At 33.8% G+C, this 25,208-nt stretch overlaps 4 protein-coding genes across 6 annotated transcripts; all 4 read right to left on the bottom strand.

The window, feature by feature from the left end:
* Positions 1-1,494: 1,494 nt before the first annotated feature.
* Positions 1,495-3,767, bottom strand: LOC103495399 (uncharacterized). Its single transcript, XM_008456943.3, has 5 exons — positions 3,347-3,767; positions 3,190-3,261; positions 2,987-3,057; positions 2,269-2,471; positions 1,495-1,682 (listed from the first exon to the last, which is right to left on the bottom strand). The coding sequence occupies exons 1-5, from the start codon at positions 3,553-3,555 to the stop codon at positions 1,602-1,604; spliced, it is 636 nt and encodes a 211-aa protein (XP_008455165.2). The 5' UTR covers positions 3,556-3,767; the 3' UTR covers positions 1,495-1,601.
* Positions 3,768-5,252: 1,485 nt separating this feature from the next.
* LOC103495396 (dehydrodolichyl diphosphate synthase CPT3) lies at positions 5,253-7,863 on the bottom strand. Of its 2 annotated transcripts, XM_017046249.2 has the most exons (3): positions 7,844-7,863; positions 7,374-7,631; positions 5,253-6,346 (listed from the first exon to the last, which is right to left on the bottom strand). In XM_017046249.2, the coding sequence occupies exon 3, from the start codon at positions 6,304-6,306 to the stop codon at positions 5,425-5,427; it is 882 nt and encodes a 293-aa protein (XP_016901738.2). In that variant the 5' UTR covers positions 6,307-6,346; positions 7,374-7,631; positions 7,844-7,863; the 3' UTR covers positions 5,253-5,424. The 2 variants fall into 2 exon arrangements, with proteins under 2 accessions (XP_016901738.2, XP_008455161.2); XM_008456939.3 differs by lacking the exons at positions 7,374-7,631; positions 7,844-7,863 and adding an exon at positions 6,899-7,356.
* A 1,070-nt stretch (positions 7,864-8,933) lies between these two features.
* LOC103495397 (GATA transcription factor 24-like) lies at positions 8,934-15,669 on the bottom strand. Of its 2 annotated transcripts, XM_008456942.3 has the most exons (8): positions 14,575-15,669; positions 13,737-13,820; positions 13,494-13,627; positions 11,593-11,712; positions 11,219-11,324; positions 10,048-10,119; positions 9,732-9,815; positions 8,934-9,600 (listed from the first exon to the last, which is right to left on the bottom strand). In XM_008456942.3, the coding sequence occupies exons 1-8, from the start codon at positions 14,905-14,907 to the stop codon at positions 9,592-9,594; spliced, it is 942 nt and encodes a 313-aa protein (XP_008455164.1). In that variant the 5' UTR covers positions 14,908-15,669; the 3' UTR covers positions 8,934-9,591. The 2 variants fall into 2 exon arrangements, with proteins under 2 accessions (XP_008455164.1, XP_008455162.1); XM_008456940.3 differs by having other exon boundaries at positions 8,934-9,815; positions 14,575-15,668.
* An 861-nt stretch (positions 15,670-16,530) lies between these two features.
* LOC103495395 (KH domain-containing protein HEN4) lies at positions 16,531-24,568 on the bottom strand. Its single transcript, XM_008456934.3, has 7 exons — positions 23,638-24,568; positions 19,865-20,299; positions 19,466-19,738; positions 18,148-18,447; positions 17,975-18,057; positions 17,590-17,701; positions 16,531-17,255 (listed from the first exon to the last, which is right to left on the bottom strand). Exons 1-7 carry the CDS (start codon positions 24,280-24,282, stop codon positions 17,118-17,120), a joined length of 1,986 nt encoding a protein of 661 aa, XP_008455156.1. The 5' UTR covers positions 24,283-24,568; the 3' UTR covers positions 16,531-17,117.
* Positions 24,569-25,208: the final 640 nt, after the last annotated feature.

Genomic DNA, 25,208 nt, shown 5'->3' with positions numbered 1-25,208 from the left:
ATTACAATCATCTTTCAGAAGAAAAATTCTAAAAACATAAATTTAAATTTGTAAATAAGGTTAAAATAAATATCTTTGTAGATTCAACCACTAAATATTTGTCTCCAAATTCTTTCTATATATATATACACGATTTTGTTCGATATATTCAAAAAAAAAAAAAAAACTATTCTATTTTGGTTATGCGATTGAAAATATTCCATTTTAGTCTCAAGATTTTCTAATAAACCTTAGAAATTTTGCTTTTTTTCTAATTAAAAAGAAAATCTTCCAATTATATACATATACATATATATATATATATATATAATATAATTTTCACCAACAAAAAGAAAGAGAATGAATTAAATAAATATGAAGTGAATGAAATTAAAATGGAAAAAGTAATTGATGGATCAAATTAACAAAATAATGTAAAATCAAGAACAATTTGAATTCAAACATTGAAATGATAATACATTTAAACAAAATAAACTCTAAACTAAAATAAATTGTAAATTAATAATAAACCGTTAAAGCAAAGCAGCAGCCATGGCTCCAAAAGCCACCGATCCCACCACCGAGAATCTGTTCTTAAACCCATCGCTCTTTGCTTTCGACGGCGACGGTGCTTCCGAAGGGGGTCCGGCAATCCACGACGGAGACGGAGAAGGGGAAACTGGTGGTGCAGTTGGTGTATGGAAATGGGCCGGCGCCGGGGGAACTGAAGTAGGCGAGGGCGGTGGAGTGGGCTTGGTTTCATGGGACGGCGTTGGTGGTGGAGGAGGAGGCTTGGTGATGGGGGTCCATCTCCAGGGAGGGGAAAGGGAGGCCGGAGGAGTGGGCGACGGAGCCGATGATGGGGACAGGGCAGCGGCGGAGAGAAGCAGCGCCGCCGCTAAGAGGGTGTTGAGAAGGAGAGAGTGAGACATTGTAGTTGAGAGAAAGGGATTGGTTTTGTTTACGAAAAGGGTCTTTGGAGATGGAGAAATTAAGAAGAGAATATCAATATAAATAGGAAAAGGTTTGAGAGAATTGAAATTATTATTCTTAATTTTTGGTAATATATATAAATTTGGTAATTAGTCTCAAAGTTTTCCATACATATATATACATACATATATATATATATATATATAATATCAAATACATATAGATTTATGATTTATTGGAAATGTGGGGACTAGAATTAGACAATCGAAAAATATAAAATGTTAAAGATCGAACGGTTCTTGAAGTATAGGAATAAAAATGGTATTGTAACTTATATTGATTAATATTTCTATTAATATCGGTTTAAACTTTGATTTTAGTGAGTAGAAATTTACATTTTTTTTTAATCTCACGTAAATTGTATCGATTAGAATCTTATATATTCGTAGTAAAGATTAGGGCTTACGATAGAAATTATTTTAAGAATCATTCTTTTTGTAAAACAAAGATTTAAAAAAACTAGTACGTGTGTTGAGAATTAATTGTCTAATTTGATTGACTTATTAAAAAAAAATTCCATTATTGATTGAATAAATCAAATTTATTTATCTATGCTATAATTTATGTTACATGATATATATATATATATATTTTGATCCGTCGATTGAATGCTTTGTCACTTGTTTGCTCTAATTTGCCTTATTTCTTTCTTTATTCGATTCGTTCATATCTATCTTCGACTTATCTATTTTTTGCTTCCACTCTTCCACCTACGATAAAAAAGAGACAAAAACACAAAAATTTGAAATTTGACTAGAAATTCAACCATCATGCATAAGAATGATACAAACCATGCCATAAGATAAAAAGAAAGTATGCTTAATTTTCAAAAGAAAAGAAAAAAAAAGAGAGAGCGAAAAGTTGGTTACCAAAGGAGCCTAAATGATTAAAAGATATTATAATCGTCCCACTGTACCAAATAACATCTATTTCAAAAAAAAAATCTCTTGTTACGTTGCAAAATTAAAAAACTTTTCAACGATGATAAAAGATAACCCATTGGTTAAACCTCGTGAATGGAACACGAAAAAAAATGAAATTAGATAGAGTAAAAAAAAAAAGGTTATCAAACGAGCTGGAATTATTAAGATATTAATAATTAAACTCACTATACCAACTAACATCTTTTTTTAAATATATATATATATATATATATATATATATATATATATATATAAATCTCTTATTACGTTGCAAAATTAAATAACTCTTTAACGATGATCAAAGATAACTCGTTTGTAAAACCTGGTCGATGAAACACGAAAAAGGAAATGAAAATTAGATAGAGAAACAAACCTTATGGAGGATATCTTGTGTTAGGTGAGCATCATGGGCAATTTCCTTAGAATAATTTTCTACAACTTGAGCTGCCTCTTTGAGCTTACTCTTCTCAGGAAGTTTCTCACTAATTTCTGTTGATACTTTCTCTGTTAATTCTGCTACCTTTTCTACTACTTCTGCTACATTTTCCACCTCTTCCATAACCATTTCCGCTTCATCTAAACGTTCGACGTCAATCACATATCAATTTATTATTCGACATCGATGAAAATATTGATAAAAAAAAAAGTACTTTTAACCCATATTTGGGACTTGGGATTGGAATATTCTCTAATTTTGGAGTTTTTAAGATCCGTTTTACGACGGTATTTGATTTTAGGTTTTTTATTTTAAAAATTAAATCGATAAATATTGTCATTTTTTTCCGAGTGTTTTCCAAAATCCAAACTAAAAAGTCAAATATTTAATTATATTTTAATATAACAATTACAATTTTTAAAATGAAAAACAATTGACATATTAAATAACTATTATTTAAAGTGAAATAAAAGAAAATTTTCTTAAACATCGAAACAATTGACATATTATTCACTTGAGATTACTAAAAAACAAAATTTGTTAAACTCAATTTTTCGACGAATTAAATATTTTGGTAAATATTCTATTTTTAATCATTTATTTTGAATAAAATTACCAAAATTATTCATTTAATAAATAAATGGAAAATATATACCTTCAATCCTTTGCAATTTATTCCAATTGGGTACCAATAGGGACAATAGGGTACCAAAAATCCACTTTGCCCTAAAATATTCATTAAATCAAGAAGAATAAATAAATAAATAAATAACAATAATTACTATCAAAATTGTCAAAAACAAAAATAAAAAAATTGAAGATGAATATTTTGAATATTATTGTTGTTGAGTTAATTACCAAGCAGGGAAGAAGAAAAAAGTTGATGATGATGGCCGATGATCTTTAATTTCCTGTTTCTGTGGTCTCATCCTATATATCCATTCGAATTCAAAACCAAAAGGAATGAAGAAGTAGACTTCAAAGATCAAACATTATTATATCTAAAAAAACTAACCTGGGACGACCATAATATGATCTGAGTAGGGACGACAGATACGTTGTGGATCCAAATGGAACCACCATGGCGACCGAGGAGGAGCCCTGCAGAGGTTCGGATACCCGACGACGAGGACGATGTAAAGCGACGTCTGTCGAGGAAGAGTTGTCTGTCTTACGAAAGAGTTGAAGAAGCATGGTTCTCCAATGACCAAACTTTGACGACATGTCGAACACAGAGACCTTTCAAAGCAAAGGAATTGTGTGTGTTTTGAAGGTCGATGGTGATGATAATGAATTAATACAAAAGGGATGTCTTGTTGCTTACAAGCATTCTTATTATTTCATTGCTTTTTGGGTTATCTCTCTTTTGGTGGTTACTTCAAAGTATTGAATAATGTAATGCTTTTAAGTGTGTATTTCTTCTTATGACATTATCTTTGAATTTATCTCTTAAAGAAGCTTTGAAGATAGTTTTTTAAGAAAATAATGAATAATAGTAAAGTTGGAATTTGGTTGGAGCATTTTTTTTTTACTTTGATAAAATAGTTCTTTCACGTTTGCTAAAATAATTCTAAATTAATGATCTCAAACTTAGATTTTCTTAATAGAATGTTAAACGAATACTAATTGAACCATTGTGTGGTGACTGACATGGATCTAGGTTGTTTGTTTTGTTTCCATTGGTGGCTTGGTTTAAGTTTTTCCATCCACGTTTTACGTCAAAAGGGTTTATCTTTTAGAAAAAATAGAAATTTGTTTGGATTAACTTTCTAAAAACATATCTGGAACAAATGCATTAGATCATTTCTAGTACTTTCTAAATGTTCATAAGCATTTGTCAACGTTGACCTTAATTATCTTTCAATGGGTATAATTAGAGATGGTTATTATAGAGGTAAATTTAAAATATTAAAAAAAAAAAAGTTAAAATATCATTATTATCGGTGCTTTAGAGATTGTTTAATTTTAGTTCTTGAACTTTCAATAAATCTTAAATATAGTCTCTACTATTAGTTTATTATAGATTTTTCTATTACCTTTTATTTTTATTAGTATTCTTACTATAAATTTCTAAAAATATATTTACATATTGTTTTTCCTTACATGAAAATTATTATAATCATTTAATCAATTTCAGTAAAAAAAGAAAGATTTACTAAAAGTATCGGAACTATAATTGAACAAATTTTAAAGTATAGAGACTAAAATGGTATTTTAACAAAGAGTGAAAGGGTAAATTGATTAGATAAGCATGTGAAGAAAATAATGCATCATATAAAAGAACCAAACCATTGTTGTGTAAGAAAAGGTTTGAACAAACATAGTATTGAAAGAGACAAATAATAGAAAGAAAATATATTTGTAGTTCCCATTGAGGGAAATGAACAAAAAAACAAAAGATGATCCCACCTTTGATGTTGAGATGCAAACTTTATTGGTAATGCACACAACCTAATTGATGGGGCACAACAAACTAATAAATTTTATGGTAATGTCAAAAGGAAATAAAAGAAGGGGGGAAAACCATATATAGATGTAGCCAAATAAATGAAAACACTTGGTTAACAAATTAATTATGGTAATACCAAAGTGTTACCATAGTTCTTGGTGCAAAAATGGAAAAAGAAATGCAAAAAAGATGAATAACCCTTTGCTAACGTCAAATTCAAGTGAATATTGTAACTTCATATACTAAGAACATTTCACATCTTTTACCATTTTAGACCTTGAAAATAGGTCATCTATACGATTATTTTGTTCTTCGGCTTGAGAAAGGTAAACATAGACTTACGAACTTAACTCAAAGTACTAAAATTAAAAAATTTAAAATGAACCATGACTGTCACTTCATATCAATTATAATATAGAGTGCCTGTTAGACAGAATCCTGTTTATGCAAGTAAAATCAACATAACAATAAGTGGGAAAATCGTTGTATGATTATCATAACTTGTATACAACATACATAAGATGTGTTCCAAAAGAAGATAATAGAGTGACATTAACTTACCCAATAATAGTAGGGCTAAACTAAACATGAACCTTAATAAAAATTAATCAAATCTATTTCCTTAAGACAACTAGTAATGAAGACTATAACTGTTTCTTTTTCTTTACCAAATGATGATTATTTCTTTGAAAGTTCAAGATAGCCCACAGAAAATACCAAAAGTTAATTTCTGGCCAAAGTGCGGAAGGAGAATACAAATAACATGAAGAGGTCTGCCACAAAAGGAAATTGCTCAAGCGAGCCTCTCCCGACGTGCGAATTAATATGTCGGGGTCGGGAGTAACGGCAGTATACATATGCTTCTCGACATCAGCTAATGTTATGGAGTTGTCACCATTTTTAGCCACATCTAATTTGCTGAAACCATATCCTACTCCATTTGAAGTTTTTGAATTCATCTCATTCCATTTCTCTTCACAAGACCTTTCAACGGCATGAACAATTTCATCAGTGGAAGTGTAAGCAATACAAATGGAAAGTTCTGCTTTGTTGTTGTTTCTAGTGACTTCCATAGCTCTTTCAATTGCGTCCCTCACAGGTGCACTCAATAATTTTAAGTTTCCTATGAAACGAAGTCTAACTCCATATTGGTTCACAAGGCTTTCTTCTTTAATCAACAATTCAACTTTTTCCAACATCAGATCCATGACACCTTGAACTTCTTCTGGACTTCTTTTAAAATTATCAATGCTGAAGGCATAAATAGTTACATACTTCACACCCAACTCATAGCAATACTTGAGCATGAATGTCAAAGCCAAATACCCAATCCTATGGCCACCCCCTTCAGCCAGCTTTTTTCTCTTTGCATATCTCCTATTCCCATCCATTATAAAAGCAACATGAGCAGGAATCGAACCCATCGATAGAACTACAAAAGTGAATCTCCTAAATAAACTAATAACATGTTCAAAGATCTGATTAAGTATAACCCAAAAATTCGTACACACATCTCCAACTCCCATTCTGTTTTTATTGCTTTATGTGTACCGCACACCAAGACGCCTGTCAATGAAGCCAACATTTATTAAATAGAAAACAACAAAACCTTAATTTCAGTCGTATCTACAGTTTAATCTTCGAAATTTGAGGCAAAAATTATCCCCAATAGGACAGAGCTCCCCATAGAAAACAACCCCATCAACCCATTTAATCCCAACAAAGTAGGGGAAAGAAATCCCACCATTTCTATTAAAAAGAATAGAGATAAAAGGCCTAGTACAAGTAAGATAGCGACATGGGGTGAGCATGATAGATCAAAGATGGTGAAAGGGCTCGGTTGATGTCGGTACCGACAACATTTTAAAAGAAAATTCAAAAATTTAAACCGAACTAAATCAATCCGTCAGACGTTGATTTATAGGACTCTAACAGATTGATGCTCACCCCAATGGGTGGTCATAAAATATCGAAAAAGGATCAGAAAACAACAAAAAACATATAAACTATCAGTAAAACAAGTGAATATGCTTGATCAACAAAACATATAAATCAACCGAAACGTAGGGTGTTGGAGTGGGGATAAAAATCAGGAAAGAGAGGGGAAAGAGAAAATACTTGGAGTTGGAATGTGGAGTGAAGAAGAGAGGAGAGTGCCCTGGGGAGTGTGTTGGAGTTAGGAACAGTGTCATGATATATATATATATAGGAATTGGGATGTTGAAAGAAAGAAGAAAAGCAGAGAGAAGGAAGGAGCAAAAACGTGTGCCCTAAATAATTCCATTACCACAAAATCCAATTTAGGGCGTAAGGTTTGCGTGCGTAATAAAGGTGTTTTCTCATGGAAACTCCATTTCGAAGCCCAAATCAAAATATGACCTTTTTGTTTAGCACTAACAAATGCAATAGTGGACATGAGATATCCAACCTCCCCCACTTCTAAAGAGTTCTAAAGAGGAAGAACATAATACCTATATTAGCTAACCTCGATTGGACTTTTAAAGACTTAAAAAACATCATTCAATTTTGTATTTTGTGTCAATGGGTATTCAAGATACTTCCTAAAAATACTTCAAAACACTAAAAATCTTACCCCCAAAAAACCGAAATTCCGACAACTAGCAAGAGGGCGGAGGTGGGAGTCTGTGCGCGGCGACAACTGGAAGAAACGCGAAGTAGAACGACCTTGCGATTGGCGATGATTGCAGGGAACGCCGGCGAGGGTCAGAAGTAGATCTGCGCATAAAGGGAGGCGAAGGACTGTTGAGCGGAAATCAGCGGCGAGCTTCCTACAAATCGAAGGCAACGGGGGGAAGAAGAAGGACGCGGGAGACGACTCGAGTGGAAGAGACTACACACAGCAATACAATCAAAATTAATTGTTATTAAACTTAAAATCAAAGATAAGATTTGATTCAATTTTCTTTTGAAAGAATTTTGGTATATTTAGGATTTGATTATTAGAGAAAATCTTTGAGTCGAATTTGGATTTTATAATCGAACTTTAGACTAAAAATTGTCAAATTCAAAAATACATCACAAGTGTGAATTAATAAACTCAACTAATCAATAGAAAGAATAAAAGGATATGCTCTATGTGTGTGTTCATGGCCTATGAATTTTTCTCTTTAAATAAATCTTTTAAGTATGTATTTTTTTTTTTTTTAAATTTCATTTTGATCTCTAAATTGTGTATTTAATTCTACTTTTATGGCAAAACTTTTTTAAATGAGTGTGTTAACTCTCTAATAACTTCTACATTTATTAAATTAGGCATTAATTATGATAATATCTAAATGCAATTTTATGGAGTTTATTTTTTTATTTTTTTCTTAATTTTATGTTTCTAGTTTTATTTCACCTCTCATGGATAATAGGTGAATGTGGGATAAGGAATAAAATTAATTTTAGAACAAAATTAGTTTGTTTAAATTGATTGTGTTGATTATGGTTTTTGAATCAATATAAAAGATTTATATAATAAATTAATAAAATTTTGATCAATTTAATTAATATGATGTTCAAAACTTTTTTTTTTTTAAGTTTAATATTTTTAAAATTTGAGAACTAAATAGAACAAAATACAAAGTTTAGAGATCAAAATTAAGAGTTTTATGCGTATCAATTAAAATTTTAAAAATTCAAGAACATTTTTGTTACATAATATAAAGTTTGGAAGCATTGTGTATAATTTAGCCTTCTTCAAAATAAATTATAATATAGAAAAATACGATTTCGATCCATAGATTTTGACGTTTGTTTTCATGGATCATAAGTTTCAAAATATTAGACTTGTAATCTTTAAATTTTAAATTTTAGTTTGTAATTTATAATTTTATCTTCAAATTTGAGTTTTCCAGCTTCAAGTTTCAATATTTATATTTTCAACTTCAATTTTCACGATATACGATCAAATATCAATTTTGAAAGGTATATATTTAGAGATAAAAATTTATAAAAAAATACTAATTAATAATTAAGTTGTTTTCTATCCAACCAAGTTATGAATCTTTTTGTTAGTATATTTGAGAAATGTACCTTTAAACTTCGGTGGTATTTGTATCAATTTATATCTTGAAGTTATATAAATTTAAAACTCTAAGCCTTTCATAAATATATCAATTTAAACAATGAACTTAAAGGTGTGTAACCCTAATCAAAACATAGATGTCAATATTTTAGTTAGCAATATACGTATACACATCAATGATAACGTATATATCGACAAATCGACAATATTTAAATACAAACCCCATGGGGAAACAAACTCCTGATGTAGCTAAACCACCTTCGTCAGTCCTCTACAGACCATCTTAACTTCTTTACTTCTAGATTATATCGTGTGGGAAAGATGAGAAGCAAATATAAGTATTGCCTTAGCCTTAATTACAAAGTAAGTAAACTACCCCTCCTATGAGGTCAGAAAATTACTCTAAAATATATTTATTTACTTCTAGACTGTAAGAAAAAAATGAAAATGGAAGGATGTAAAAATGAGAAGAAGAAAAAAAATGTATGATCTGAAGCATTTAATTGCACTTATACATGGGGGAAGATTGCATACATCTTTAACCAAACATTGTAGAAGAAGAAGAATAAGGTAACTTACTAATTTCATATCATCAACTCATGAGCCTTTTGATCAGAGCTTCTTCTTGTAACTGAGAAGCTTCTTCTTCTTCTTCTTCTTCTACTTTGACCAAAAAGTCATTGAAGAGTGCAAAATCAATGAGCACCCCACCCTTTGAAAATTCCATCTATATTTTCAGCTACATGATTGGAGAATCAATTCTTTTATTGCTGTTGGTCCTTTATACTCTCTAAAGTGCACACAGAGAAGAGCATGGAGAATTTCCATATAATTTAGTTGGAATACTCAAATGCTCCAACTTCAACCAGTAGGCTACTTGGCAGAGAGTCAGTTAATCAACTTTTGTACATCTACGAGTACCTTTTGTGGTTTTTTATCTCCATTAGAAGTGAGAATATCCACATTAATTGCAGCATTGGATTCATTAGCAGCCTCGCCATCGCTCTGATATGAGAGAAAATGGAGAGTTTTAAGATCACAAATTGAATGCATATTGAACAAAAAGAGAGAACGGTCTGTTTTAGATGGGAACCTGAAAAAAATTCTAAAATAGGACAGAATAAGTAATTAACAGAAACCAGAAACAGTAGTGAAATGCATGGAAGTATATTACTTTTTCGAATTAGCTGTTCTTATTTAATTATTGATTCTTTCTTAACTTAATTTAAATGTCTACCTGTTCAATCTCTTTCGCAGAGGGTTCTTGAATGCTAGGGTTTGAAACCTTGGAAAGATCTCTCAAAATTCCCTGTTGCATTCAAAGTTTGCTAATGAGAACTTAGGAAAGTAATCAATCCATTCACATGTCATCGAACATTTAGTTTGCTACAAAATAGATCTCTGCTAATCACAATTGAATAGCTCATATGAAAACTTGTGGAAAAGAAACCGGTATAATTTGTGAACTTTATGAACTCGACTATCTACTAAATAAGGCAAAAGATGGCGTGGTGGAACTCAATAGTCAAGGACAAAGTTAAACATCTAGAACCGATTGCATCCAGATCTATCTACTGCCTACAGCAAAAGATCCACCTACTGCCTACAGCAAAAGATCCACAAATGGAAGTATCTTCTCCAAAACATGTTTTACTTTCACTGTAAACCTTACAAAAAATGTACGTTAAAAATCACTTTTGGTTCCTGAATTTATGCAAGTAAGAATTATGTTGCTGAACTTTAGTTTGTTTGTAAACTATAAAGATTAAGTGGTTATATATAACCAATATTGAGAACCAACCAAGTTTGACAAGATTTTTCATGATAGAGATTAAATTACTACAAAATTACAAATTTGAAGGTGTAGGGTCTAAACGGTTACAAATTTGAATTTAGGGATTAGATTATTACATGTGACATTTCAAGGACTAAGTAAAATTTTGAAAGTATAGGACTAAATAATTACAATCAAAATTCATGGATTAAATTATTTCTTTTATGAAAGTTAAGGGACCAAAAGTGACTTTTAATCAAATATGTATAACTGAGGATATCAATGAAGAAGTAGAGCCACACAGAAAGTTTGAATGCTACAACAAAACGCAATGCTGTCAGTTTTGATACTCTAAAGGTCTAGTGCGTATTAGTATTCCTTCCTAAGTTCACAATCAATAAAAATATAAGAACCAAAACTGATCTGCAAAACTAACTTACGACCATCATCAACCATGTGAAAGCATCTTCTAGATCGAAACCATACGTCAAGATCATGTATCTTTGATAATTAAATATTAAACAACATACTTTCCCCCCATCACTTTACCTCCAAAAAATTATGCGGGTTTTAGCCTAAGGCAAGTCTAAATCATTTCATGGAAGGTCTCTAAATTTTAGATTAACAAACAAACCTTATTGGCCCACTTGAGCCCACATGCATTGCACAGAGTCCTTGGACCAGCAGGCCCACGACGCATCATTGGAGTAGATTTTGAACTGGTTCCACAATGTGTACATCTGCACAAACAATAACGGATATTAATATTATGAAAAGATATCACTGAATTTACCGTTCCAGTATGAATGAGAATTGAGCATTTTTATGTTCCATCCAGCATTCTAATATTCCAGTTAGATGCAACAACTGGCAAGGCAACTCAAGCATATATTATCATCATCGGGAGAAAAGTGAATGGGGAGTAAAGTGACAGCGATGATCCTCAAACTGCCAGCAGGGTCATTTAAATTTAGAAAATGGGACCTTGTGAGGATCAAAGAGACTTACGAGGTCTCCAACAAGCCATCATCTTGTCCAGAATCCAACGTCTGAGACAAAACTGAAGATGAGCCCACTTCATCTCCAATAGCTTTAGAGGATATAAACTGTCCCTTCTTCCGCTGCATTCTGATGAGTCCAAACAAGAGATGTTAGAACAAGGCTCAAGAACAAAAGGATCTTTCTCTCCTATGATTTGAGCATTTGATTATAGCTGGTTTAACTTTTTTAACTGACATATTCTGAGCACTACAGACAATAAAATGGGAAAACTGCGATAAAGTAATTCAGCTATACATACTCTGGATGATTCATAAATATGACATCGAATTGCATATAACAGAAACAGCACTGAATTAATAAAAATACATCTTAAAGTACACTAAGGCTAAGGCTCCGTTTTGGGATTGTAAAATCTTTTTAAACAATTGCTCTTAGAAAAAAATTATCATAAGCATATATACTGTTTGGTAAATTTCAATTCTAAACTTAAAAAAAAAAAGCAAGTGACAGTGTTTTGTAAATTCAAACTTCTACCATATAATTGTTCAGTATTCTAATTGAAAAGATCAAGGGGTCTCACAATCTATATAAGATACATGGATGGGTTACTCCTCTCCGTTGTCGATTGATTTTAAGATGAAACCTAATGTTATCTAATATGGCATCAAAGCTCATGCAACCCAAACGGGTATACAGTCCAAAACAAAAATGGGGATTTCATCGAAGGTTAGTAAACCCAAAGAGACCATTTTGAGGGGTCATATTGAATATCCCATATTGAAAAAATCAATGGACCTCGCAACTTTATAAGATACATGGACTATTCTACTCGTAACGAATTGGTTTGAGATAGAACCTTACGTCATCCAAAAGCTATAAGGACTAAATTAGACATTGTTAACTATTTGTATATTAACATTTCACATTTATTTTATTCTAAGTTAATTGTTTAAAAAATTACATGATTTAAATTGCAAGTGATTTTATTTAATCAAAATTATTTTATAGAAGTCGAGGAAGAAAACTTGTTACAAAATATTGAATCAGTCAAAATTTTACTGATATAGGATGAAGTAGATGTGACAGAAAAAAGGTATATAAAAGCATGGGATTGTAATTTAAAACAAGTATTAGAGAATGCGACAGATTTTTAGGAAAGTTGATTTTAGAAGCTAGAAGGTAGGTGATTATGCGCATAAGAAGAAATTAAAAAGTGATTTAAGAAGAAGGAATACTATGGAAACATGTAAAACGGTTAAAATTATTCTAAAAGAGACCCTTCCAAAAGGCAAAAGCTACCGAAACAATACGTTTTCTGCAATACATCACCGTAGTTACAAATTCCTTTTCTTTTTCGGAAAGTATTAGAAATATAATTTTCTTTTCACAAGATCAAATAAAGATAAACCATAAGTAATTCCTATCTTTTTTGTAATTTCCTCAGTTTCATCAATAAAACACCTACATCAGAAAGTTCATCGGCCTCTCCTCATCTGAAGATCTAAACTTGTCATGCCACCTGCCTCGAAACCTAAATTTTCAGAAAATTCTTGACACCAACCAAGAATGGGTGGTTCCAAGCAAGCACAATATAGCTGTTTTATACTACCCTATCCCTCCTTTTTGCCAATCGTAAATTCTACTTGATTGATATACTGGGAGGCCCCAATCACTAAGGTGTACACTGGTAAACAAGGAAATGGTGAGACAAGTAGGATATTCTCATAGTTCGTACTGGACTCGAGTATATTAGTTGGTTAGGGTGGGTGCCATCCAGCAGAGGGTATCTTTTGGTAATTTTGTACTTGATCTGAGTGAGAGTGGGAGAGGGAAGGGAGCTAGCTCCCTTGACTTAACTTCTACATTCTAACATGTAATTAAACTGGTATCTACTTTAGAAGTTATACCTGAGCGCTACTTCTTTTCGCACACTGTAGCGAATTTTCTTCTCAAAACACCTTTCTTTTCTCTTCTCTCTAAACCTACTCAATGAAGCAGCTCTTTGTGGTTGAACCGACCTGACAGGAAAGCCATCGGCACCCTGTAAGAATTAGAACAATAGTAAATGTGGTAGGAAATAAGAAACACCAGATGGGTTTAAGCCAATATTTGGAAGGTAGACCATTCAAATAATAGTTTGCAATGTATACCTGTTGGTTGACGGGAACACTTCCAATTGCAGGAATACCTGAAGGAATTTCATATCCACCTAAAAGCAAAAGCACGGCTTGTACCTATCCAATGTAACCACGGAAAAACTTAAAAATTCTCATGTTCGTGTTTTTTTTAATGGAAATAATGATTATCACGGATGAAATGAAAAGGGACTAATACTTGAATTACAAAGAGACAATAAAATCATAGGAAGATATGAACGGTAGGGATCTGGAGGTGCACTTGAATGCGAACCTCTCATGTTAGTGTTCATGTACTTGAAAAACAACACCTTTAGATAGTATATGCTATGGCATATGTGGATTTTGCACCAAACCATTCTTAAATCCAATTTGAAACCATAATCTCAAGTTCAACTCGCGCCATCCGTTCATTTAACATCAAATTTCTTTCTTTTTTACTCATTTTTCATAAAAAACAAAATTTTCCATACATCATCCTTGTTCCAACAATACAGCAACGCAATACAGAAAGGTCCCTGTAGGAAACTTTAAAAAAAAAAAAAAAAAAAAAAGTCTAACAATTCGACTTCTCTAATAATTCACAAAATCCTTTTAACCGGTCCACAATTTGAACAAATTACAAAAAAATCTGAATTGTAAAATAAAACGAGCTTGAAATTGCATATCACAAAGAATCATCGAGTCTTGGCTAAATCAACGGTTTCATACCACGCCAACAAAAATCATCAAATTGTTCGGAAACTAGAAAACTTATTCTATTTATACTTCAAATAGTATAAATCTTTAGCAACTAATTACACAAGTAATGCACAATTTACGAAGGTCATTGACACCCAATTGAAAGCCAAACCTTGTCCGGCGATACAGAATCAAAAGCGTAAACCTCCCCTCGGAACGACAGCGTAAGTTGGTCAGCACCGCCGTTTCCAGTCAAAGGATTGTAATCAGAGCCGGAAACATACGTCGAAGGAACAACGTCCTCAACTCGGCTAATTACTGAGACCGAGCCGCTCATTCCCCCAGAGTCTTCGAACCGCATCTGAGGATTGTCTATGGACTCTTCCCCACCGTTGATGTCGTCATCTTCATCGTCCACTCTGTTCTGAATGTTACCCAAATCCCGGCCACCGTCGTTCATGACTCCGGAACCGTACATCGCGTCTTGGAAATTGGAGTCCGGCATTTCTTATAGAATCACATAGGAAGGCCGAGAACACGCTGAATTTAACAAAGAACCCAAGAAAAAATCCAAGAAAAAGAAAACCCCAAAAATTTGATTGACCAAATACGACAGATGATCGAAAAACCTCACCAAACAAATTCTCGATGAAAAACAGATAACTCACATTTCACAATTCACAATACAAGCTCTCGAATTTAAAATTCCGAAAATGATAGTTCTACCAAGAAAAGAAAAGGAGAATTAATCAACCCCGCCCAATAACACAAAAGAAGCTGGAAACCAAGTAAAAGCAACCGATTCAGAGTCCAAATTCAATCCCGAAAAACACACAAACGATTCAGTAACATGCCCAGAGGGGCAAAACCTAGAAATTCCAAGCGGGTGAAAGTGTTGGACAAAAAAAAATCAGCAGGAACAGGAGAATGAAAGATTGAAATGGCAAAATGGGAATCTGAATTTTGATAAGGGAAGGGAAAAAGGAGAAAGATAACGTGGGTTGGAAAATGACCTTCAATTTTAAGCGTTTTTACGATTGATGCCACTCCAATTCACTTCAAGTTCGACGGAATGAGAAGAGCCGGCGGGGAAACAGCGCCGGCGAGGAGAAAAAAGAAGAGAAGAAATGGCGAAGAAGGAGCTGCAACGAACGGTTGGTTCATCGAGTTGATCTTTACCGATTGCAAGATCCAATGGTGGTGGTGAACGCATCCATATCATTTATCAACACTTTCTTTTTTCTCTCTCTAATGTTTCTCCAAATCCAAGAGTTCGAAATAATAATAAATCTAATGAAAGATTCTAAGTTTTATTTTTCTAACAAAAGTAAATAAATAAAAAAAGAATAAATTAAATTAATTAGGAAGCTGATATATGATTAATTGAAGTAATTTTGAAATAATTTCTTTTCGGAGAGACAGTTACCAATTGTGCGATTAGATTCAAAATATTAACATATCTATTAATATTTTTAAAAAAATACAAATATAACAAAAAATTATTAAAGTTTTTGTTAATGTTAAATCATACGACAAATATTAATATGTTAGTATATTAATTTATTAATGATCTATTACTACTAGAAGTTTATTCTTCATAAATATTACAATATATATAATTTCTTTTGAAATAGTGTTTAATTGCTATCACTTGGACTATCGTATGTTCTAGTTTTCTACTTGGAGGTGACATATCGTATGTTCTAGTTTTCTACTTGGAGGTGACATTTAGTCTCATTTTCTCTTTCCAACAATTTAGTCTTAGTTTGCTGCATTAAAATTTGCAAGATAAGTAAAATTAATTACTATTCCATGATAACTTATTCCTTTAGCTCATGAATACAATCACTGTCAAATGTTTCACCAATAGATGCTTGACAAAGTTAGTTGTAATAGTCAGTGATTTACCTTTAGTTAATATCTAAGGCCGCTACGGTCAATCTTTCGTAGAAAGTAACCGAAAAAAGGGAATACCATCTCCGACAACAAGAGAAACCAGTGTATAAAACATGATGTGCAAGATAGTGAACAACCCAATTGCACTCCCTAGGGGAAAAACTGAGACCAGCAATGTTCAACCGAGCAATTAAAGCAATAGATTCATCCTACAGAACACCAAAAGGCAAGATGGCAAAATTCATAGTATAGAAACGCTTTAAAACAACTTCGGCATCAGTCTCAGTACAAACATCTGAGTAACTCAGACTTTCAACCATCCTTAGCCCCTTTGGAAAATACAATATTTAAATTGTTGCTACGTTCAATGTTCAAAAATAATGTTTCCAAAAGAGAAAAAACCAATGAGAAAACGATTAAATTATTACAATTGTTACAAACTAAATTTAAAGATTGTGTTTTTAATTCACATCTTACATTCACCTTTGGAAAGTTAATCTCAAAGAGCCCAGATCAAGATGTTCCCATGCCTTTTTTTTCTTTTTTTTTGGTTTTCTTCGTGGTTTTTACTTTTTCTTTTTCTCTCCCCCCCCCCCCCCCATCTCTCTCTCTCTCTCTCTTTCTAGGGATGGGAAGTCAGCTGGGAAAACTCTTTATAATTCGGCATCTAGCCTGCAGAAAATATATAAATTAGAGCCAAATACCCTTTCCTGAGCTAATAAGATTGGAATAAACTTATGCCGAGTTTTAATTCAAGTGTACAATATTTTTGGGGAGGGGTCCGAAGAAGGCTATCTGTAAAATTTAGAGCCAAACTTGTCATGAGGAACCAGTGAGAATGAACGCGTGGAGGAGGCTTTGTGCTGCCTGTGTTTCATCCGGTGTTCCAGATATGACGATAAGCCGATCGCTCGTTATGGGATCCGGTTCGTGCACTATCACCTTTGCACCGGAAATCTGCATAAAAACCAGAAGAAAACCATAGAGATTTAACCATGCTAGTTGAGACATCATTAACTGATATACTATTTTATTCCATAAACTCCCAGATCATTCTTAAATGCCCTTTTAATTGCAAGTAATGAAAGGAGATGGTATGAGACTGTCATAGTAAAAAGTTTCTTATTTCAAACTAGTGGTTTAATGAACTCTTATTACTTAGCTAAATACGGTTGTTAGTTCCAAATGGATCCTGTTGCCAATCTCTAAATGTTATTCATAAAGGACTTTACACACCGACTCTATTTTCGTCATTACATTATGAAACCCACACTTGAAGCATTGACTTTACCTGTCTTAGACGTGTTAAATTTGTGCCATTCTCTCCATACACTAAACTGATAACATCATCAGGAACTACAATTTCAACCGTTGTGTTCGTCACAATAGCAGTTTTGTTCCCACTGCCAACATAAAAGAAAAAGTTTTTAGATGACTTGAAATGATGCATAGAGATTTCAGAATGCAACATCAAAACGCTACTGTCCTACCCCAATCACACCCCCAGTTTGACAGAATAAACCCACTCAGCCTTTCGGCTTTCCCATGTTTATGAAAAATTGAGGATGCCAAAATAACATGCATAAAAAAACCAGCTAAGTTAACAGATTTTCGATTAAATGCCCATATTTTAAAATTTCAAAGATATTCCAGCTGATGGGATGTGTGTTACCAACCTGCCAAGTTGTACTCCGCTCCTATGGGATGGCAAACCCCTCCCAGCATCTGATATGGCCCTAGAACTTATTCCAGATAAAGACTGCAATTAAGTACAAAGAAAACCAGAGAATCAGAATTTGCATACGCACACCGTTTTTTCACCTTTAGGGATGTAGTAAAGAGAATCTACCTGTGATGGCCACAAGCCAGGTGATGATGGACTGTCTAAACTGTGAGAAAGACCCAAGTCGTCTGAACTTTGAGCTGTAGAATGTTGCATAAAACTACCATGAGAAGTGCCAACCGGAGTGCTCCGAACTAGAGGTGCAGGGTCCCTTAATCTACCATATGGACTGGTCTCAGGATATATAGAGGTAACGCCACCATTCCTTGTTCCAGAATTACTCAGGACGCTAGAAAAAAGGTTATCCCGCAGTCGACCAGTTACATTGTACAAAGCATCTTGAACATTTGAAAACTCACCTGAAATCTGTCAGAAGACAACCATGAAATAACTAGAAATTAAAGGCTCACAAAATCATGCTTCATTGCAAAGTTTAGCATAGCTTCCTTCGATCCATTATAAATGCATGAAAATGGGGGGTTGGGGCCTGGGGGAAAGCCCATGTTAGTCACAAGTTTATCTGAAAACTATTTAATCCAGAAGCATATGTATATAGCAGAAGTGGGTCCACATCCCTAAACCTTCCAACAGCAAAAATGTTGAAAAGAAAAATACATTATGGTATTATAACCACAGAGGAGTTACAAAATTGTCATGCATTAGAATAATGAATAAATTGCGCACATCTCTAATGCATATGATAGGTCAAGCCCATTGCCAACTACCTTTGAGCACCACACCAAGCATGCAGGAAATGGAAAGGTCACAATTGAGCTCATACTCAGCTCAAAAATGGTCAAGTTGGTGTACGCACAAGCTAAACTAATTCCAGAGATTAAAACTAATTATGCTTCTTTAGAAGAGGCTGACCAGAGAGAAAAAACCCATCTAATAGGTTTTGAATCAATTGGCAAAAAGATTCAGATTTCAATTTATTTGATAACATTATCAAACATGTATTTAGTTGAAAGTAAACTACAACAATCTCAAACTAAACGTACACTAGTTCAACAACAAACAAAATCAAGTTCTTTTCGACAATGTGGAATTGAATGAATAATGATTACCGAGAACCAAAATCCAAAAAATATTAAAAATGGTATGATTAAGCTTTTCTGTACTACAAGCCAGCGTAACTATGACTATTTACCAGAACACGCTTGATGCTAATATACTTTCACTCCAGTCAGTCAAACATACTCTAGAGTGACAACAATAAAATTCCCAAGTACAAGCAAAGTAAGGATAACTTTTTGTTTTTTTAAAAAAAAACTAAACATGGAATGCCTGCAAGGGGAGGCTGGGTGCATGTCCAAAGAAAGTAAGGTTAGAAAGGGAATGACTATTTGGTAACCAGCAAAAATATAATGTATTTTATTCTCACCTGTACTATTTCATCATTCTCTGCAGCACAATTCGGGACCTGATCACTCGATATTATTCTTATGTTTGTCCCTGTAACTTTCCTGATTTCAGAGATTATAACACCTCCTTTACCCAACACACAACCAACTTGATTTGATGGAACAACAAGTCGTGCCACTACAGGAGATCCCTTACTTGAGCTTTCTTGCCACTTCTCAATGGCCACATCTACAGACCTAGAGAAAACAAGAACAACAGCTTTCTGTGCTGGCGAGTATCTGGATTCGATGTTCTTCCCAAGACAAAAAATAAAAGAAAAAAGAAAAAGAAAAATAGAAAGAAAAAAAAGTTAGTGTTGGTACATACTGGTATGGATAAACAAATCAGATGGATAAATTACTACAAAAGTATGTCACACCTCAGAAGCAGTAATACTAATCAGCCTCTCATCACAACCAGCTACTGATGGTCCAACACTTACTGTAGCACCAGATTCATTCTGAAGGGCTCGAACAATTGTACCACCCTTGCCAATCACACCCCCAATCCTATCGTTGGCACAAAGAATCTTAAAAACAACATCCTGCTGGGCAACATTTGTGTCTACTGGGGGCAGCATATCAGCATCTATAGACAATGAATGGATTCCTGAAGCAAAAATGTTTGAACTACTTGGCAAAATAGGCAGAACCGAATTCCTTTGCAAAATATGATCCATATGAAGATCAGGTAAAGTCTCATGGACGACTGCTTCAGCAGGTCTGACTGTTCTCTTCTCACTTGGAGGGCAGTCTTGAAGACGGCGAGAGACAGCAAGAAGTGCTTTCTTGATAGCCAAAACATCCCCTTCTATCTGCCAGAACAATAGTATATTCATGACAGCAGATACATGGCTAGCTAATACCAAATAAAGAGTTTCGTAGACATAAAAATCTCCTATAAATTCTATGTAATTTTCTAATAGAGTTACACATTCAACAATAGTAAATAGAGCAAGGAAGTTGTAAGATGAATTTTTTTAGTGACTTGTAAGAAGTGTCTCACGCATGTCATGATTGCAATAACATGAGAAACTCATTTTCTAAAACAAATTTTACAAATGAAAAGCCTATAAGCAAGGGAACATATTTTGATGAAAGTATCAACCAAACCTTCATAAGTTGCTGGTTCTTTTGATATCCATGAGTTTCCAAGCCAACTTTAACACACCTCAACTAATCCCAAGGTCAAGAAACCTCATAGGATTTTAAATCTATGGTATGGGACCACCATAATTAGAACTCATTCACTCTAAGCTTTTTTTTTTTTTCAACGGCCTCCATGACAACTAGGTCAACTCATAATCATAGTACGGGATTTTTTTTGCAAAAAAAAAGAAAAAAAAAAGACATACAAACAAACAAACCATATTTGATGAAACAATATCAGGACCAAAAGGAACATTTTATTCAAATAAGATCATGGGCCAAGCTGCATCTTAATCTAACTTCTTTAGTTCAGTTCTCCCCACGAACCTGGTCCTACATTTACACACACACAATAAAACAAATAAAACAAAATGGAATATCCCACCGCAAATTAAAGTAGTATACCATCATAAAAATTATATAAACCTGATAAAAGGACAGATAAAATAAAAATTTTCTAATGGTCTAAAAAGAACTTTTCTTCAATAGGAAAATCAGGCCCCAACCAGCATCCTAATCTATCTACTTTAGTTCTAATTCTTCTCACTTCCAACTAATAATTTTCCAAGACTATACAAACTTTTTGGAGCCATTGATAGACAAGTTTAGAAAAAGATGGACAAATGGAGTAATTGAACTCTTCCCAAGGGAGGGCATCTGATGCTTCTTCAACCAGTTTTCAAGCACCAAAGGAAGTCTCTGATAAACTGGACAGACTTTCAGCGAATTTTTACGGAATGCTAGTAGTTGTTGACCTTGCAACCACCTAGTGAAATTGGGGTAAGATTTCCCTTCCCATTCAATATAGGACCGGGGCTTTCCATCAGAAAAGCATTCCCCTCCTCCTCAAGTGACTGTAGACATTTACTCAAGATTAAGAGGCTATGAAGAGAAAGGTGATCTCAAGCACTTAAAGTGAGAATCCTCAAAGGAGGAAGAGAGGGTAGATCAAAGACCAAAGGTAGACTATGGTTTGACATAGCCAGAAAAATGGTTTCTTTTTTCAGTTATTTGGAATTTAAAGCCAAGGGAGTAAAATCAAATTCTGGAAAGATAGATGGGAAAGCTAGGGAACAATCCCTTGAAGTTAATTTCTGAAAAATAAAATCAATAAATCAATTAAGGAGGAGGCCACTATAGAGGAATGCTGGAAAGAGGATAAAAGTAGTTTTTTGGTCTCTTGAGGCAGGGGAAAATTCTCTTTGAAGTCTACCGTCATTAAACTCCTAGAAACAGCCCCAGAATTAAGTATTCCCTTATTTATCTCAATCTGCAAGTTCAAAATTCCAATAAAAGTTAAAATTTATTCGCTCACGATATTTGCAAAGAAGATATAGTCACTAGGTTGTCTCCCCTTTGGTTTGTTGTTTATGTGTCATGAAGGGAGAATCAATCGACCGTCTTTTTTCCATTATCCGTTTGCTGTTAGCAATAGGAATTTTCAGTTCGATATCTTTGGAATCTCTTGCTGCTTACCAAAGCAAGTTGGTCTGCTGATGATAGGGTCTTCAGAGCTCTTTCTGCTGGACGAGAAAAGGGTGATAATTTTTGGTGGAGTTGTGTGGCTGGGGCATATTTCATTGGAAAGGAACCAAAAAAAACACTTGAAGATAAGTCCTTTCATTTCACACTTACTTTTCATTTTGTAGAAATGTAGCTCACCTCCTCCTGGTGGTGTACTAGTAACATAATCTTTTTTTAAAATTCAGCCTTTCCATAATCATTAATAATTGGAAAACTTTCCTTTAGGTTTTGTCAGACGGGAGATTCCTGTCCCCCAGCTCCTAGGCCATTTCATTTCTTCTTGGCAATGATACATTTCTGTTTCTTATAATATTACATAAAAAAAATAATAAATAAAAAGAACACAAAAATAAATGAACAAACAACTATTTAAGAAAAATAATCGGGAAAAGGATAAAAACACTTTCCAAGCTGGAAAGCAATTGGCAAAACCATTAAAATCACATTGATTGACTGAAAGAAATGATGATTTTCTAATATGTAGTAATGTAAAATGCATCTGTATCAAACACACATCTTACACTAACCAAAGAAATGGAATGGCCACAATCTAAATTAAGATCAAAGACATTCAAGAATGAACAAAATAAGGGAATGTGATTGAGAATAAAGAAATTATTATTAGTCCTTTGTATTACTTTCAACAACTGTCATTGATGAAGTATCATCCCTTTCGATAACAATAAGTTTGTTTTTGGTTTCTTCTTCCTCCCATCCATACGCTGTCAAGATTAACATTAATCATCAATATCGCCATGGGCTCCCTTTATTAATAAAATACCAAGCTTTCAATTGACAAAAAAATGAAGATGGAGAAGCACTGAACTTCTCTGAAGTTCATTTCAACCCATCCCCTCTAAAATCCCAGTCTCTCGTATATCACTACTGGCAAATTATCTCATCACCACTAAGGAGAAAAATAATTTAAGCGCTTCAAACAAGCTGCAACCAAAATAATAAAACCTCAAGCTTCCAAGAAGAGCAGAATAATATAGATACTAGGTACATTGCCTTGATGTCTCACAGTCAACAGGTTGTTTGTTGAACAGAGTCCGATTGGATTGGATTGGATTTTCATTGTGAGGGGCACAGCTTTCCTTTCTAATTTTTTATACATATAATATAATTTGGAAGTTCAGAGAGAAAATTGGATAGAGAACTTTAAAATCTTTAACCTCTTAATATGATTTTTAACCAAAGATGAGCTGAAAGGGCTTTTTCCCACCTCCTTCCGTTTAAGAATGAATGAATGTAAGCCTAATGCACCAGAAAGCTGAATTCTCACTCCAAAACCCATACCAAAACTAGGAGAGGCTGAATTAAAGGCACGAAATGAACCAACTTTACTTTCGACATGACACCATGCCACAAAATCAAACCCATAATTTCAGCTATAACTACATCGACATCCAACCTAAGAGATAAACTCAAGACTCAACAATATGAAAACCAAAATAAATGAAACATTTTTTTTCTTTACCTCAATCATTTCGTCAGAAGGTCCTGCACAAGCCGGTAACTTATCTGTTAAAACCCTGATCCTACACCCACTCTCCTTCCTTATCTTCTCAACAACCTTCCCTCCTTTCCCTATAACTGACCCGACCTGAGCAACGTCCGCCAACAATCTACAAGAAACAACTCCAACTTCAGCACCCACTCCAACACCCTCACTCTCAGCTGCTACTTCCAAAATCCTCTCAAACACCTTCAGAAGCCCTTCTTGGACCTTCGAAGCCTCAACTTCCTCCCCACTGACCCCAGAGTCGCTAGGGTTTTGTTCCAACAACACCCTGGAAGTAAGTGCCGGCGACCCAATAACAGTTACAACCCTGTCCGGTGATTCACTCGGAGCTTCCTCAACGCGAATCTTAACTCCAGTAGATTGCTGAAGTTGCTTTATCACGAATCCCGACTTCCCAATAACCCCACCAATTCTTGAAGCGTGGCAAAGCATTCGGAAGGCGATATGGCCGGGAGGAATGATGAGTGGTGGAGGTTGCTTGGACCTCTTGGACTTAGATGAACCATTGGATACACCAACGTGTGTATCACCCCCCATTCCAGTAGCGGAGATGTATGCAACTGCTCGCTTCACTGGAAGAGAGGGAAAGTTACTTCCCATCTCTCAACACCTCTTTCTTCTTGATTTCAAACCAACAGAATCTTACGGTAGAAACTGACAGCAGTAATTACAAATGAATGTGGGAGAAATGAAAGAATTAAAACTGAAAAATGAATACGCTTCTGGGGTTTTTAGGTGACTGTTACAGAAAGAGTGGAGCAGAGAGAAGAGGAGAAATAGGGTTTTTGGATGGATTGGAAATTGGAAGAGAAGAAGAATGGAACGAGAGAGAGAGACAGAGAGAGAGGACTTGGAGGCGCACCGCACCATCGGTGCGCGCATTACATTGGATTGCCATTTGTGTATTTTGATTTTCCTTTTTTTTTCCTCCTTTTCCTAATAATATTATAAAATGGAATTTGCTTATTTTATTTAAGAGAATCGTAAAAAATTGAACATATGATAAAATATTTACGTTTCATAAAAATGTCATTATGTCAAATTTTGCTATTTTTTAAAAATGGATCATTTTAAAAATATTTACACTAATTTCGAAAATTGAAAAAAAACTTCATTGGCCACTGGCGAGTTTTGGTACATGATCGTTTAGATTTTGCGTACGATTTAGTTATATACCAATATTCCAAGGTCAAATTTACGTATCAATATTCCAACGATTTTTTTCAAGATTTTATATTTGTTAAATTTAGTTGTATACCAGTATCCAACGATTTTTGTTCATGATCGTATACGAATAGATCTATTGCATAAGAAAAGAAGAAAGATAAAAAAATTACAGAACGTGAAGAGAAAAAAGAGATTGAAAGACGGGCAAACCTAGAATATTTTTAAAAAATAACGTCTTTCACGAACTTTTTTTATTTTGTACACAGGCCGTAAATATTTTACCATTTTGTTATATTGATAAAAAATTTTCTTTTTATTTTCGCCCTCCGATACAAAAATAAAAAGTGGATAAAGATTTG

This window comes from Cucumis melo, chromosome 1 (genome assembly GCF_025177605.1).
Source record: "Cucumis melo cultivar AY chromosome 1, USDA_Cmelo_AY_1.0, whole genome shotgun sequence".
NCBI classification, from domain to species: Eukaryota; Viridiplantae; Streptophyta; class Magnoliopsida; order Cucurbitales; family Cucurbitaceae; genus Cucumis; species Cucumis melo.
The sequence above is the reverse complement of the archived record's forward strand: the minus strand, read 5'-3'. Positions and strand labels throughout refer to the sequence as shown.